At 39.7% G+C, this 16,902-nt stretch overlaps 1 protein-coding gene across 1 annotated transcript in view; it reads left to right on the top strand.

The window, feature by feature from the left end:
- Positions 1 to 7,858, top strand: part of LOC139457375 (scavenger receptor cysteine-rich domain-containing protein DMBT1-like) — a 75,933-nt gene extending 68,075 nt beyond the window's left edge. The window contains exon 7 of the mRNA XM_071238781.1: positions 7,764 to 7,858. Coding sequence (XP_071094882.1) covers positions 7,764 to 7,858 — 95 coding nt within the window. The remainder of the gene's footprint in view (positions 1 to 7,763) is intronic.
- Positions 7,859 to 16,902: the final 9,044 nt, after the last annotated feature.

Here is a 16,902-nt window from a genome sequence, read left to right as displayed (position 1 = left end):
ACATTTGTCTAGAGATGATCTTAAAATTATGAAATCACACCAGGGACCAGGGAAAAGGTCGCATCCGTTCAATGTGCACATAAAAAAGCATTGTCTCTGATGCCTCCTTTTACAAGGTGATTATTTCGACCAGACTGGTGTCAGTCACTCTGAAGTGTGAGGAAACATGTAACCATATGTGTAACTATTTACTTCAAAGGACAACAGTGAAACAGAATTGAGAAACAACATGAACATAACATGTGATGATGTGAAGGATGTTATTCATCATTTCAGTTGTCATTGGGTCAAGTACACTTGGCGTGTAGACATAAAACAATCATTTCTGATAAATTGTCAGGAACATGTCCAAGATAGATAATTGAAATGGATGCAGAGTAAGGTTCAGCAGCTTTAGTTGATTTATTTCATACTACTGCAGCGGATCAGTTCAAGAGAATGTACAACACAAACTAGTCACACCCTGTTCCGATCCAGCCTCCTTGGTGGGATAATGATCAGAACATTTAAAACAATCTAAGATTGCTGCCCTCTGATCTGCTAGAGCTCACAGTCAAGTAACTGACATTTACATTACAAGTGAAAAGACCTTTAATTAAGCTTTCAACAAAACGAGGTGCCTATATTTGGAAAAGAGCCTGAGTATGTCAACTGATGATCCAAGTGTATTTTTTTCCGAATGCTTAACTTATGTAAGTTGAATAACACGGCCTCTCAAAATCAGTAAAGTTATTGTTAAAGAATTTCAGTAACTTACAGAACACTTAACAGTTGCATGATAGCTGACCATAATTATTTCCTCTTGGACGAAACAGATCTACCGGAAAATGCTGAATAATCAGAACTAAACAAACCATATGCAGGTGATGAAATTTACTCAAGGCTGAACTATCTTAAACGTGGTAAGTCACCTCGACCTGATGGCCTTGCAAATGACTTCTTTAAAACAACGAAGTATTACACATCACCACAGACTTACACAGTTCTTGATTGAGGAATATTTCCTGATACGCGTGGGAAAAGTCTATTAGCACCAAGAACCAAGACAACTACATAGGTATATATCTGGCTTTGATATCAATTGTAGGTGATACGCTTTGGCCATTGACACACACTTATGTACACTGTCTTGAATGGTATATTTTAAACATCAGCATAGATTGATGCATACATTCTTTATTCAGTCTTTAAACATTGGACTGCCTCCGTGGTCTAGTGGTAGAGCGTCCTCCCGGAGAGCGGATGGTCCGGTGTTCGATCCCCGACCGCTTCATACTGAAAGACGTTAAAAAATGGTACATGTGTTACCCTGTCTGGCGCTCGGCATTAAGGGGCTAAAACAAGGACTGGTCGGCTCGGAGTCAGTATACTGTGTCTGGGTAGGGTATTAAACTGCGGCATGGTATCTCACTGAGCTAGCACTATAAATAGGCATCAGTCCGGACTGGTACAAGCATCCACACAAACACACACACGTGCATCCACATCGCTATATAACTGTAATAATCTTGGACGCGACGTTAAACCCCATTTCACCTCACCTCACCTCACCTTGAAACATTGTGACCGATATTATGTATTTTCTTCCAATTCTTTTACTGACCCTATAATGGTCAGACTTATTGTTAACAGTTACAAGACATTATATGGGCCCTTTTACAGTTCATTTCATCTTCTGTTTACATCCATGTGCTTGGCCTTGCGCTGACTAACCAGGACTTAACTTAAATGAAGCACTTATAACTAAAGTAACTTATCCTCAAAAGTGGAAGCCTACATTGATTTAACATTAAAACCTCACATAAAGGTCATATCAGTAAATCAGTAAATCAACAACCGATGCTATTGTTGAAACACAGCCACGTTTTAGGCATAGTTATTCAACAACAGATCACGGATTTAGTATGAACAGAGAAGTATTTGATGAGAAAGAATGGTTGATTCTAGTGTTTATGTATTGTTTTGTTTTTTAAAGCTTCTGACTATGTTTTTGTTTGCATGTTGTTTTACGCCGCACTCAAGAGATTTTCAACTTTTAGCAATATTCCAGAAATATCACGGCGGGGGACTGCAGAAATGGGCATCAAGCATGTTACCATGAGGGAAATCGAATTCGCTTCTTTGGCGTGAGAAGAGAACGCTTCAGACACTAGATTACCCCAACGCCCCATGTAAGACATGAGGTTTTGTTTCAAAATGTGTTACAATTTGGAATCAAGGGTAATTGTTTAGGCTTATTATTCATATAATCACATGTACCCTAAGGTATGTGGTTGTGTAAGGACTGAGAGTGGCCGGTCAGAATATGTTAAGTGTACATTGGGTACTCGTCAGGGGTGTACCCTGAGTCCACAAATCATCATCTTATTCATTAATCAACCAGCATCAACGATGAAATCCGATAGTTGGAGATGCATAACTTTATCCACTGATACTCCAGGTGTGTTTGCACTGCTATTTAAAGATGACCTATCTGCTGCATCTGACACTACAATACAAAAAGAAAATAACTATTCTTGAACAGTTCGGTGATAACCCTGGACTGAAAGTTACCATCAATAAGGCTAAAATAATTGACCTTCGGAAGGGTGGCCCGATTTCCCAGTTTGAAAAGTTACTCTTTAATGGATATCAGATTGAGGTGGTGAATATGTACAGATATCTTGGAATTATCTCCTCGTCTAAAGGACAGGTTTGTTTAGCACCACAAGCCAGGAAAGCATTTTTGTCTTTGATTATTATCAGAACCGGTTGTCTTTAACCCCTGTCCGTATATATTTATCTTTTTTTTCATCCTGTGTTATGGGACAGAAATATGTGGTAAAACAAACTGTATAATTATTGAAAATATATAGTTATGTTTTTGTTAATATATTTTAAGTTTACATAAGTACAACAGTAATAAAATTGTACTTGGTGAATGTTTTATGGTACCCATTCATTTTAACTGTATATGCCCAGAGCAAATATTCATCTTGATAAACACAGATTGCCTTATCAGTCTTACATCACTGTCAAGAGTCCTTGGCATGTAGGTAAACTCACAAGCTAAAAGTGATTGCTTTTTAAATATCTCAGTAAGTAACACATCAAATAATTTTTTTGTGTGAGAATTATGTCCACAGAAAATGCTGATATTTTAAAATGTCAAAGCCTATGTCTTGGTCAAGTTAAATAGATACGAGATTTCACATCTATAAAATTGAAAGTGACTTCGTGTGTTGTAACTTTATCAGGTATATTTTCTTAGTACGCTATTAGATGTCCATTGGCCAGTGGCCTAATCTGCAGAATAAAAGTATATTTTATTTACATATTGTGAATTATTCTTCAAAACTCTACTTGTTCCGACAGCCAGTGAGGAGAACACTTTGTATTGACGTTGGCTCAAGTAACCCTGTCCTACTTATTATGGAACATTCAGGGGATTTACATGTAGTAAAATTATTCTTTGCTGTGTTTGCTTGGGTGGCCGTTCCCTCCATTTTCTTATTATATATCCCAATTGTGTTGATGTACCATCACACTCATGTGTGAAAACTCAATCGGTTTAGTTAGTTAATAACTAGGATAAGTATACTAGTTTATGTTGCCTACAGACCCCGATCCCAATCCCACAATCCGAACATCATCAATTGCTCCATGAAAACAATTTTGTAGAATCATACATCAAATTATTTAATCGTTCAATATAGTCTTTTTGATATTACTAATGCTTTACAAGCCCACATTCCCATCCTGAGCATAAGCACTGTCTTTTGCTGCTTTTGCCCTAGGTATTGTCTGATGTTCCACAAACGTTTACACATCCAGTTCCATGGCAACCACTAGGTTTGACAGCTTCGGCCTTTAAAAAAAAGAGATGCTTGATCATCAACATGTTGCTCAACTTCTGTTTCAGTAGTGATGTTTTGACACGTGACTTTCATGTGTACTCACACATTTACAGTGACCTGTTACAGAAACATCTAATCCGCCATTAACTGGTTTTGAATTTTTAAATGTTTGGCATTTTTAAATGTGGTAACTCTATTTTCCCCCTTGGCAAGTTGTAACCGCATTACCCGCCAGTTTCAATAGCCGCAGCCGAGGACGCTTCTTACCTATCCTCTATTTTAACGATTCTCAGTGCTTGTTGAAGGAATTAGTGTGTTGGCGGTTATGCACTACATGGGCAACAAACGTCGTTACTAGCTGAGAGCCGCGATAGGGTCCTACGGTCAAAACATGGACCTACAGCATGAACCTCACTGTTTCCCGGATATGGAAATTGGATTTTGTTTCTGGAGCATAACTCGCAAACCGATCAACATGTCTTCATGAATCTATGTTTCCACATCAGGAATACTCTATATTAGTGCCTTTTGCTATAAAGAAAGCTTTCATGCTTGTATCTGTTTGCGTTTCATGCAGAATTTATTATTTCATTTTTCAAGATGGAAATTTGAAACCATATCACATACCATACAACATTTGGATTCAGCATTAAAATAGGTTCGCTGAAGCCTATCCTTGTTAGCAGGGTCGTCTAAACCTATCGGGTTGTCAGGCTGGGTGACTTGGTTCATAGTGTGATGTTACTCATGATGGTGATTATACAGTCATGATTAGCAAACAAAGCGTCATATTTAAGTTCAGGAATTGTTTATTATATTCTATTTTGTCATTGAATAATAATTTAGGGTTGTTAAATTACTGTTTTGAAAAGTATTAATTCGCGTCTTTTGATTTTTGCTTGTTCGTTGTTGAAATCTGCACTGAGCAATATTCCAGTTATATGGCGGTGGTCTGTAGTAAATCGAGTCTGGACAAGACATTCCAATGATTGACATCATAAGCATCGATCCACTCAATTGGAATACGATGACATGCATCAACCAAGTCACCGAGCCTGACCACCCGATTCCGTTAGTCGCCTGTTACAACAAGTATGGGTTGCTAAAGGCCCATTATAACCGTGATCTTTGCGTCATTGGCAAGAAAGGTCTTGGCGTTATTATGTTTGGTACTTGTAAAGCCAAATTACCTTAATTGCCAAAATTCAAACAGAAACTATTATTACCTTAAGTAGTGGTAATAAAATTACAAGTATGTGTTTGTAAAAACCTGGGAGAAAGGTGATATCAAATTTTCAGTCACAAACCCAAGGAACATTCTTTTTAAAAATCTGGTAGTTCTTGGCCTTGACGTAGGGCCATGTAAGACCCCGTACACGGCTCTCAGATGAGCCGCTACTATCAGCTTAATAAACGCGCTATACCGTTACCGTGGCTCGTGCCCAAATATGCATGGCTGACACATCCGGGTCTTAGGCAAGGGTCTTAGGAAAGCAGACAAGGTTGTGAGTTTGAAATTCTTGTTTCCTTTTTGGAAACATGACTTCAATGAAAAGGCTAGTTGATGTCCTTGCTTCGGTAAGATGGCATGTTATTGACCCTACAATGCGTCAGGATGGGACCACACAGTCACTACATGACCTGGGTATTAGGGAAGCAGATACACTAGTGAGTTACTGAGTTAGAATTCAAAGTCACATTGGCAATAGTTCAGTCATATCGTGACTATTTAGGGTTAAACATATACATACATAGGGACTTACATAAAAACCTGCCAACAAGGGACAGTAAAATAACTAGCTTTATCACATAAAATTATTTAAGACTAGTAAGTAATATAACATCAATAGAACTATACATAACATTACATTATAATAACGGGCCAGAGATCGCCAGCAACTGAAAGTAGATCACCATACTAGGGACCAAGGGGAGCAGATACACTATATGTTCAAATTGTGTATTGGCCCATGGGCCAAGACCACCAATGCACGACCCTGCATCACTGCCAAGAATACTACCTTCAGACATAGCAGTATCAGCATGTTGACATGTTCTTTACACATGATTTCTATAGTCTATTTCTGCAGAAGTTTTCTACCAGAGTTTTGCAGAAAGTCTCTCTGCCACCTCTAAAATCAGTATACCAGAGCGATAAAACAGTTGCAGGACACAGAATCACATCACACACGTCACATTGTCCGGTATTAAGTTAAAAAATAAATATGCCTCTTGGAGAAGGTCTTTCAGAACACAATCATCAATATTGCGTGGAATCATATGCACTGAACGGGGGCTTATTTGTACCTTTTATTGCCGCTTCTTTCAGTATGCATAGGTGTGACTGAAAATGAAACAGAACCGACAAGCGGCTTTAGTTTTCAGATGCTACCAAGAACAAAAATAATACGATGTTGATAAATATTACCAAGCTGCAATGTTGTCTACGCAGAACCGATGAAGATACGAGTGTTAACGTAAATATATTTCTATAGTCACTTTCTGCTTGCGTGGTCCACTGACACTGACAACTGATCTCGGTAGTCCATAGCGGATAAATACAAATGCAGTTCACCGAAAACTATACACAAAGCTCACATACAAGTTTATTATATCCATAGACCTATACTACAGGTTAAATGACAATACTGTTTATGGCTATGTTTGTGTGTGCATATGTATGTTGGACTTGGGATTTGTGAATGCATTTCAACATCGCTTGCATACGTAAATATTTAAGATTGCCTAGTCTGACAGTTATCGGATGATCTGGTAGGGAACAATATGGTAAAAGACATGAATTATGTTTCTTTTTTCTCTCCGTAGTCTTTGGTCGAAATCCATTGGTAGCCAGGTTACAGGTATTTAGAAGTCTGCTTAATGGCAGTTTATCCCCATGAAATCCGAGAGAACAAAGAGTTCCCTCTTTAACAGACTATAGCTCCTTTGTCCATTGAGCTACAGAAAAAACAGAGTAGTGTTCTGGGTTCGCCGGGACATGGACTATCAGTCGCATACATGGTTTAAAGTTTCATGGAAAATGAGAAATACAAAATTCTTAGGAATAGGCCCACTTACAGCCTCAGACGTATCCAGGCCAACAAACCTGATCTTGTCCTTTTTGATAATGAAATCTTGTATATCATTGACTTGTCTGTCCCTTTTGACACTAATGTGATTGACAAGATTCAGGAAAAACATGGCAAATATGCGGACCTCGCTTTTGAAATATCAAGCTTGCACCCCAAGTACCAAGTTGTCAGACTCCCATTGTTTCCGGTGCCTTAGGTTTGGTACCTCCCAATCTGTTGACAGACATTGGGAGATTACCGGGGTTTGCTACCAGGAATACAGCCCTTCTGACAAGAGAAGTCGCATTTGCTGTCTGGGACGTGCGTTGAGGGGCCAAGGGCCCTGAGCTGATGATGAGCCTAACCAGCCTGACTGTGCCAGTATCGCCCAAGTCCTCTTTAATGCATTTTGTAAAATTTAATGAAAAATAACAACAATAATAACCTGATCATGTACGCCTCTCTGCGACGGGTCGAATAGGGTGGATTTATTGCCCTTATTTAAATGTACATCACCAAGTTAGGGCTTTCTCCCCGAATCTAGTTTTATACTGGGTTATAGATAAAGTTAAAGAAAATTAAAAGCCTAGTCAGCATCCCTCAATATACAAACCAACCACACTGGAGATGGGACTTGCCCCAGGGGCAAGAATATCTTGGACCAATTTAAGTCCACACTTCTTGAGTGTGCCAAAGCAGTGGGTGGCCAGACATATCACGAATACATGACATTTTGATGAAGCAGCATTGGTAAAAAGCCACGCCAATGTATGCATACCTGACAGAATCTCCGTGACTGCCACCACTTGTCAGGTACCTTTTCATAAACCCTCAGTTTGCATTGTTCTCCCTAAAGTACCTGATGCAGTTGTCACTGATGACCCACTCATGAGCTCACAACATGAAATCCCTGATGTTGGCCTCAAAGATTTTGAGTTCCCCCTTTTGTAGATGATCTTTCTGATGGTCCGTTGTGTATTTTGTTCATGTCATTTTATTATCAAATCTGTGATTTACCGAATGAGAAATGGAGGCAACCAAAACAATTTAACCAATCATTTCCACAGAATCAACTTGATATATTAAATGGCAATAGTTCTGTTACTCTCAGTGCAGACTTGCATGGAATTAACTGTTGCATGTAATGCTGCTGCTCGAAAACTGGAGGAACTCCTTACAGTTTCCAAAGACTAATTAACAAAATCATCTAAAGAAAAAACGGTTTCAAATTAAAATAAATGACACAAGGAAAGATGTATACGGGATAGAACTTTGCTTGAAATCACGTTCTCGAGACAATGAAACAGAATTTCGAAATGTTTCCTTTGGAGTATAATATTCAATATTATAATTCCATATGTACAGGTTGATGATGAGCCATTTCATTTGATCTTACAACGTTAACTGAATAATTTACTTCTAGGAAATAGTCATTTTATGTTGTGTCTAAGTACTGGAACTGCTAATATTTGCGTTCCTATCATAAGATAAGTCCGTCATGACCTAGACCTCTTATGACGAAACTTCCGCTTCTGGTGAAGTCACTTCTAGTTATGACGTCACTTCCCGTGACTTTGAAACCTTGCCCGTGCCGTTTGAGCGTGACACCAGTTGTGAACTTATACCTTGTCCTACAGCCAGTATAGTTACAATTATGGTTCAAAAGGTAATCCTACCTTCCAAGTTTGCTCGCCGCAATCCTCCCCAATCCCCCCTTTTCCCTTTTTCTTCAAGGAGGTGAAAGTCACTACTGATCGCGGCATTCAAGTCCTTGTAAATCTGGTTGTATGTCTCGTAAATAAAAAACTGTGAACATGTTTGGGATCTCAAATTGCAACTGGAGACTACTTGTTCTACTGACTCTGGGACGCAAGACTTGAAGACTGAGCTTTTACCTTGTGTGATTGTGTCACTGCCAGGTAAAATTGAAGTTCACGAAAAGAAAAGGTATGACGGTGGTACCAAGCCTTTGCTAAATGTGCAAGGATCGTGAGAGCTGTAGATTGGTTCTTGGCCACAAACTCTGTTTGGGTTCTGATTGTTATGGAGCTTGATTTTTCAACAAGTGTAAGGACTGAGAATCCGAGAGCACTGAGTTCCGAAACTCTGTCTGCTGAAGTCATTGCTAGTAGAAAAGCTGTTTTCCTGGTCTTCTGCATCAGACCTGTATCCTCACAATAGTGCCGTGACCGAACTTGTTAAGCTGTTGGCGATGAAGCAGGAAATCTGCCACCATAGAAATAGTTCCACTCCTACTCATTTCCCTCTCAATAAACATGCATGACATCACTTTTGCATGGAGACATGATGTACATCACGTTTGCATGGAGACACGAATGACAGTACGCATGTAAACATACACGAGTGCCGACTCCTCGGCGTGGATGAACAAATGGCAACGTCACACATGTCTATCAATCTATACTTCTAGTAACGTGTGTTTGTAGTCACGCGTGACACCACGTTTGCATGGAAACACGAAGTACATGAGGTGTGCATGGAGACACGCGTGCCAACTCCTCGGTATAAATAATAATAATAATAATCCTATGGTTAAACGTCTGTTTGTAGTCACGCGTGGCACAATGTTTGAATGGAGACACGAAATACATCACGTAGGCATATACCTACATCACGTTCATGTCTGTGCATGTGGATTCACCTTTAGAATTCAGACGTCCGTTCCACAACATGATCGTAGCGCTGATCGCCACTCACCTAAGCTTCTTTTAACTTAACGACTGTCTTATTGGGCTACAATACACGATCGCCTTGTGGAACGAGACCTTGCACCTGAAAGTTTACAATCACATCACCATACCCGATGATGTCATTTGTGGAATGTTGTTGCAAGATCCTTCGCCCATATGACGTCAACCTAGCAACAAAGTGGCAGGGTCATCGACTGTGTATGATAATTTTATAAGCTCGTGTCAGTGATCTATCATCTCCACATGCCATCGCCACACCAGTTAGTATCCTTTCAGAAAACAGGTGGCAGGCTAACCCTAAAAACCAAAACAAAAGACCCACCTCCTCCTTCCTCCTCCTCCGCCGCCGCCTCCCTCCCCTACCCCTCCGCCGCCGCCACCGCCCTCCCAACCCCACTCCGCCGCCGCCCTCCCCAACACCCTCCGCCGCCGCGGCCGCAACCGCCGGAAATGGAAGTGCCGCCATATTGGATATGCGCGCCACCGGAAACGGAAGTGCCACCATCTTGGATGCACGCGCATGATCGACAGTGCCCTGCTAAGGTCACGTGACCTGGTGACGTAATCAGAGGTCACGTAACCAAACCGACCAATCAGAAGTCAGGAGCGGTTCCAGAGTACCGTCCTCAACTACTCCTGGAATTCCAGGTATATTATTGATTCAAATCATGTAGAATTCTAAACTCTTTTCAAAATCCAAAAGGGGCAGAGGCCTGGAACTTCGTTAATTTAAGGTACTGACGTTTACTACAATATCTGAAAAACTATTGGACCTACTCCAGTCAAAGTTGGTATGAGATTATTAAACAGTCATACATAACTGGATATTACATTAAGACAATCGGTGCATGAATAAAAAATCGGTCTATTTAGCTATCACTATATTTCACCAACAACCAGACCTGTTCGCCACGGGTGGAACGAGCATTCATTGTAACAGCCATCTGCATAATGCTACACCTGCGTGACAGGGCCATATGACACAGTTGAACCAAACAAATCAACTCGAAAGGTTGCACGGTAATCACGCACGCACTAATACGGTGTTAGCGTTGGTCGTCTCAAGCAGTTATTTAATAATGTTTATCCAATTATTTTTGCATTCTTTTTCAGGTCAGTGTTAATGACTTGAATGTATTATTTCTTGCCAGATTATTATATTCCATGCATCATGTTATTAGGTGTAACATATCATACGTAATTATTCATTTAGACAAATCATTGCTTTATGGTTTCGAAGAAAATATTTTAATATTATCGAAGATGATTTGAGACTTTCAGGGCTGCTTCGGGTGAAAGACATTCAAATTCTGAGCCAAGAATTGCACAAAGTGGACAAGATCCGATTACGACATGTACTACAAAGCACGAACCAGAAATTCGTAGACGATTCCTAGAAATTCTTTGATAAACAATTTTTTTCTCATGAATCCCACGAACTACAAGACTGTTTCGGAATCAAATAAGATATATTTAAGATTCTTAAGAAATGATTTAGAATATGTACGAATATGTAAGAATTCATATCCATGGTAATTCGGGCTATTATGTGTGGTAGTAAAATAGGGGTATATGTACTGCACTATTCTTGGTCCCACGAAATCCGCTCGTCGTCAGATTCGGAGTCTGTGCTGTCACCTAAATGAACAACAACAGGTTGGACAGTATCTGATCGGATACAGTCTTGTTTCCAATACTCTTCCTCAACTTTGAAAACGTGTTTGACAAAGTTTGCCCAATGTACGTCTGTAAATTCTCCCATCCCTTTCAAGACAATCTGCTTGACGTTGGCATGCTTGAAGGTCTTATTTTGAGGTACGACCATATTTTTCAAATCACCCCAGATTAGTTTGATGTAATTCAAGTCACAATGGTAAGGAGGAAGTCGAAGCACTTCGTGACCGTGTTCTCTCAACATGTGTCAATCAAATAAGAGGGCGGGGTTTTGTTCTGAAGAACCAGTTGGTAGTAGTCAGTTTTTTTTTTTGGCTTTCGTGGGCCGAACAATGCGGTTGTTGTCCAACCACTGACATATCTCACCTGTGGTGGAATTTGAGGTTGGACAACGGTTAATAGGGACTCGACAACTGTGATAGGGAGCATTGTCCATAACCACCAAGTATTTATCAGGCAGTGCTAAGAGGAGCTGCTCCTCAACATACGCAGTGAAAACCTGACTAGTCATCTCGGTATGGTAGTCTCTGCCATGTGTAGATCTGGATCTAAACACTAGATCCCACCCAGGGAGGAAACCTCTGTGGGAACCTGAGTGGTGGACAATCAGGCGCTCCCCTTTACCTGGGGGGATCTTGCGCTGTGGCTCTCTGGTATCTGGGTGAGACCGTTGGTAAGCCACCGTGTGACAGGAGTTAACCAAGGTTTTCGTCCAAACAGACAGGCTCATAGCCTTCTTCTCGTTTCTGTTTAATAGTGCGCAAATAATTGATATGCAAACGAATGATATCTGGTCGTTCACACATTGCTAGTTTCGACCCTCTCGTCTTTTTGTACTGACAACCAATTTTGGAAAGGAGTTTACAAATGGTCCATTTGGAAATATCTAACTCATGCTCTGTAAGGAGAATTTGTTTTAGTTTTCGTGTTCATTCATTTCTCGTGTTAACCGCCGAATCACGTCCCTGACAACTTTCTTATCCAAGGAATCTAACTTTAATTCCCTATCCTGTTTTGAGATGCCCCCTAAGGGATGTGCAGGGGAGCATGTGTTATTATGAGAGTTCAAAATCTTAACTACGGTTTAATGCATGTAATGCATGAATTGTTCTTTTTATGTACTTCAATTTGAAATATCCAAGAAGGGCGAACGTCTTTCACTTTCAGCCTTAAAGTATTCTAATATTTTAACAACGAAACCTTTCGCATCAGCGGAAAGATGCTTGCGCTGAGACATCGTGAAGTCTAATGCTAACACCGTAAACGTGCGTGCGTGATTCCCGTGCAACCTTTCTAGTTGAGTTGATTGGTTCAACTGTGTCATATGGCCCTGTCACGCAGGGGTAGCATTATGCAGATGGCGGTTACAATGAATGTTCGTTTTACCCGTGACGAACAGGTCTGGATGTTGATGAAATATAGCGATAGCTAAATAGACAGATTTGTTAATTCATGCACCGATTGTCTTTAAATGTAATATCCAGTTATGTATGACTTTTTAATAATCTCATACCAACTTTGACTGGAGTAGGTCCAATAGTTTTTCAGATATTGTAGTAACCTCTGGTACCTTAAATAAACTTCCAGACTATAGTTGAGACAGTGGTCAAGCTTCAGAGATGGGTTTTGGCAAGATTTTGGCGATCCTCACATGAAACCTGGTTCCAAAGCGATGAAAAGTGTGACAGACCTAATATGTGAGAGAACCCTAAAAACGCTCTTGTCCCACTATATATACAGCCTAACAAGCTACTGGAAATTGCTACATGTTTCATAACACACTATCACCGTCCGTAGGAACCAGAAGTTTACACAGAAGTTCCTTGAGCACTGACAATAGCGCCCTCTGTCAAGTAAGTGGAAGGAAATTCAAACTAAAACTGTTATGTTTCTTAGTTAACTGCCAAAAGAGAAGAGGAACCTATCGACTGTCTTTCAGAGTGGGTTAAGTCAGTGCGGGATGTTGTCACCACATTTATTGTTTGATCAAAGAACTTGGTACAAATGACATATCAAATAATACCACGAATAAGACCAGTAAGTCAACTGAGGAAATCTGCCCAAACCATAAATCAGTACTATCAACTTTAAACTTGACTCTAAAATCCGAAGACATGTCCATTCCTCTTTTGTACTTGATTCCAAAGCTCCATAAAAATCCGTACAAAGAAAGATATATTGCTTGGTCCAGCAAATGTACCATAAAATCCCAGTTTTAATGATTGACCATAATCCTTAATATAATCAAGGAAGGACTATCTTTATTTTCACAGAAAGTATTTGAGACAAGTGGAATTAATACCATTCTCCAAAAACTCAACGGCTTTGCTTGACCTTTGCAGTCTCAGAAAAAAAAGTTCCACTCTGTCAAAATATTTTTCAACTTTGTACAGCACAATCCCACATGACAAACTTACGGAAAATTTTCATTCCTCGATCCATGGGGCTTTTGTTACAAACAGTTGTAACACACAGTTACATATATACTCTTCAAAAAAAGATGTTTGTGAGGTAGGAAAATACATTTATACGAGGAACCGTACAAGGTATTGAGCCAAAATGTTGTGAAGAGAACACTTGGTGATTGTTGTCATCTCAGTTATCGGTACATAGGAAAAGTCCAAGGTGAAGGTCAGCTACCATCAAAAGCGCGTATGTCCCCGTTAGAATCGATAGCAGCCTGACATCTTCCACTCATTGAAGAGAAGAGTATACGAATCACATCCTGGGAAAAGGGAACCCACTCGGCTTGCAACGCAAAAGCCAACTGCTGCAACGCCTGGGATGTGGTTGACGTCGCCATAGCCATCTGTCCAATTCATGCCACAGGTGCTCTATCCGGGGATCTGGAGGGCCAGGGGTGAACATCAAGGTTGTTGTTGTGTAGACAGGCTCTTGTGATCCATGCTGTATGCAGTCCAGCGTTGTCCTGCTGGAAGACACCGTTGTCGTTAGCTGCCTTGGAAGGACGTTTGGTAGGAGAATTTCGTTGATGTATCGTTGAGCCGTAAAGATTAACCTAGTTATGGACCAAACCTGTCCTGCCATGATGAGATATAGACGCCCACATCATAACGCTACCCCAACCAAACCTGTCCACTTCCTGTACGCACTTTCCGCCATAACGTTCTCCTCGACATCTGCAGACCCATGCTCTTCCATCCCCTCGACGAAGGAGAAGACCTAATTCATCGCTGAACCAGACATCTCTCCATCGCAGTTGAGGCCATACCCTGTGTTGACGACACCAATGCAGTCGTTGTTGACGATGTTGTCGACTCAGTTGGTTAAAATTGGGTCCTTAGTAGTCCCTGAAGTCATTTCTTTCCTCACAGTTCTTCCTATATCTAAGAAGTAATTGAACCATTAGCCAAGATGTCTGTAACATTCAACATTCTGTAATGTTACATCACCACAATTGAATTGAATTCTGGTCGTGTTACAGAAGGACATCTAGAGTGTACACTATTTATCTTGCTACCATTTATAGTTAATTGCCAACGTTTGCACAAATCATTAAGACATTAAGCATAGATTGTAGAGACGCTACATCTGGAGCAATGAGCGCGACATCAGCATCACACAACAACAGAGATAATATTTAATTTGTTATTTGAATACCACAATTGAGATTATTAATACGTGCAACCAAATCATGAATGTACACTGACAATAAAGTAGGGGGAATTTACAGCCGTGTTTTACTCCTCGATAAACAGGAAAACGTTCAGTGAAATATCCATTCAATTTTACAAAACAATTTACATCACGAAATAGAGATTGAATGGCGTCCAGTATTTTACCTTTTACACACTCTTCACAGCTTGAACTGCAAATTATCTCTTGTAACAGTATCAAACGCCTTTCTTAAATCATCAAAACTAGCAAAAGATGATTGTTTTCAGGCTATTATATTTTGAATTAAAGTAGATAAAGCATAGAGATCAGCTTAGATAGTATTGCTCCCCAACCAACCAGAGAGTCGAGTATTAAATATATCTGCATGTTATGAAGGGATTAAAATAAGTGTAATACCTCAATATTCTAGTGGGTTACATGAACCTTTAATACCAGCTTTCGGTATCGGGTTAATTACATTCTCATCCCATAAACTAGGTACAACGCCGTTATTGAAACAATATCTTATACTACTGAACATTAAGGAAAGACGTTCCTTAATACGGCTGCTAATATCAAGTAAAACCGGTCGATTTTCCCCATTTAGATGGTTCCCCCTTGTTGCTGTCTGTCGCCACAAGGATCAAGGATATGACTAAAGAGGTGATTCGATGCTTCTGCTTGTCTCTAAAGTTGTAACTATTTTGGCGTTGATATTTGAACCCAAAAGGGTGGATTGTATAAACATATGGCCACGCAAAATTCAAGGCTACTGGTAGTACTTCAAGGTCACCAGGATCACTGAGGCAGTACTGCTACATAATGACTAGAAGAGACCCCTTGGTACCTGATAATAGAAGTTTAATTACCTCAATTATTTGTTTCATGTATGCTATGTTTACTTCTTTACGTATTGATAGAAAACAATGCATGTTTACAAGCACACATAAGCTTTTTGAACATGGCGGTTGTCCTGATTTCAGTAGAAGTATTACTATTCTCTAACGCCGTTCGTACGTCATCTTTTGTTAGAATTGTTTATGCTTTGAATATCCTTTGATGTCCTGCGTCAGTCCGTTTTTAGTCTAGTTTCTCTATTAAGCTTTGTTTTCATTTGTTTTTTAAGTTTCTAAGATCTCATATGTGAATCCTGTTGAAAGTGGTTTGATTCCGAACGTGCTCATGTTGGAGTCCTTGGTATGAGAATTAAATAAGACCAAAACACCTTGAATAGTATATTTAGCCAACCAACATTATAACATTATCTTTCTTCTATGCCATTGTGTACTGAATAGTGAGCACATTTTGCACATATATCACTCTCCTCTTTCATATGAAACCCATGAAGATCGTGGTAGAATAGGCCTTCAGCAACCCATGCTTGCCGTAAAAGGCGACTATGCTTGTCGTAAGAGGGATCGGTTGGTCAGGATCATATGAAATATAATCCTAGATATATTAAATAAAATATCAATAGATATTGCCTGTCCTACTGTTCATCTCTAATGGGGAATGAAAATGAATTAAGCACCAGTGGCCCCATAATAAGCCTTATTTCACACCAGTATGCTTTAGGATTTCTAAGAAAAGAGAGGAGTTAAGAGTTGTGTGTCATTCTAAACATTTAAGGCGGGATAGATATGGTCATAGAAAGAAACAAGAAACTGAACAGGATATGTTGTGTTTTGAATATAAGGTGAATGTATGCAAATAATCATGAACATATTCTATCTCCGGTTGTTACATTATAAAATAAGTATTAGTTTGACCTATTTGAGAACATTTGGTGTCAGGAAATCGAATGCAATTTGCAGTCATCAAACCTAACAAGTTGTCATCTCTCTCAACAACTTGACGGAAATTGTGAGAAAGTGTCTATGTTGAAAAATGTGCTGTAGTAAGTATTTGTGTTTGCTGCTTGTATATTTGTGATCTAGTATCACTAAAAGTTACATTGCGGAACAGCAAAATGAGACAAACCGATTAATTTTG

This window comes from Haliotis cracherodii, unplaced genomic scaffold (genome assembly GCF_022045235.1).
Source record: "Haliotis cracherodii isolate W230 unplaced genomic scaffold, xgHalCrac1.p SCAF_12, whole genome shotgun sequence".
NCBI lineage: Eukaryota > Metazoa > Mollusca > Gastropoda > Lepetellida > Haliotidae > Haliotis > Haliotis cracherodii.
This window is presented reverse-complemented; position numbering and strand designations above follow the sequence as displayed.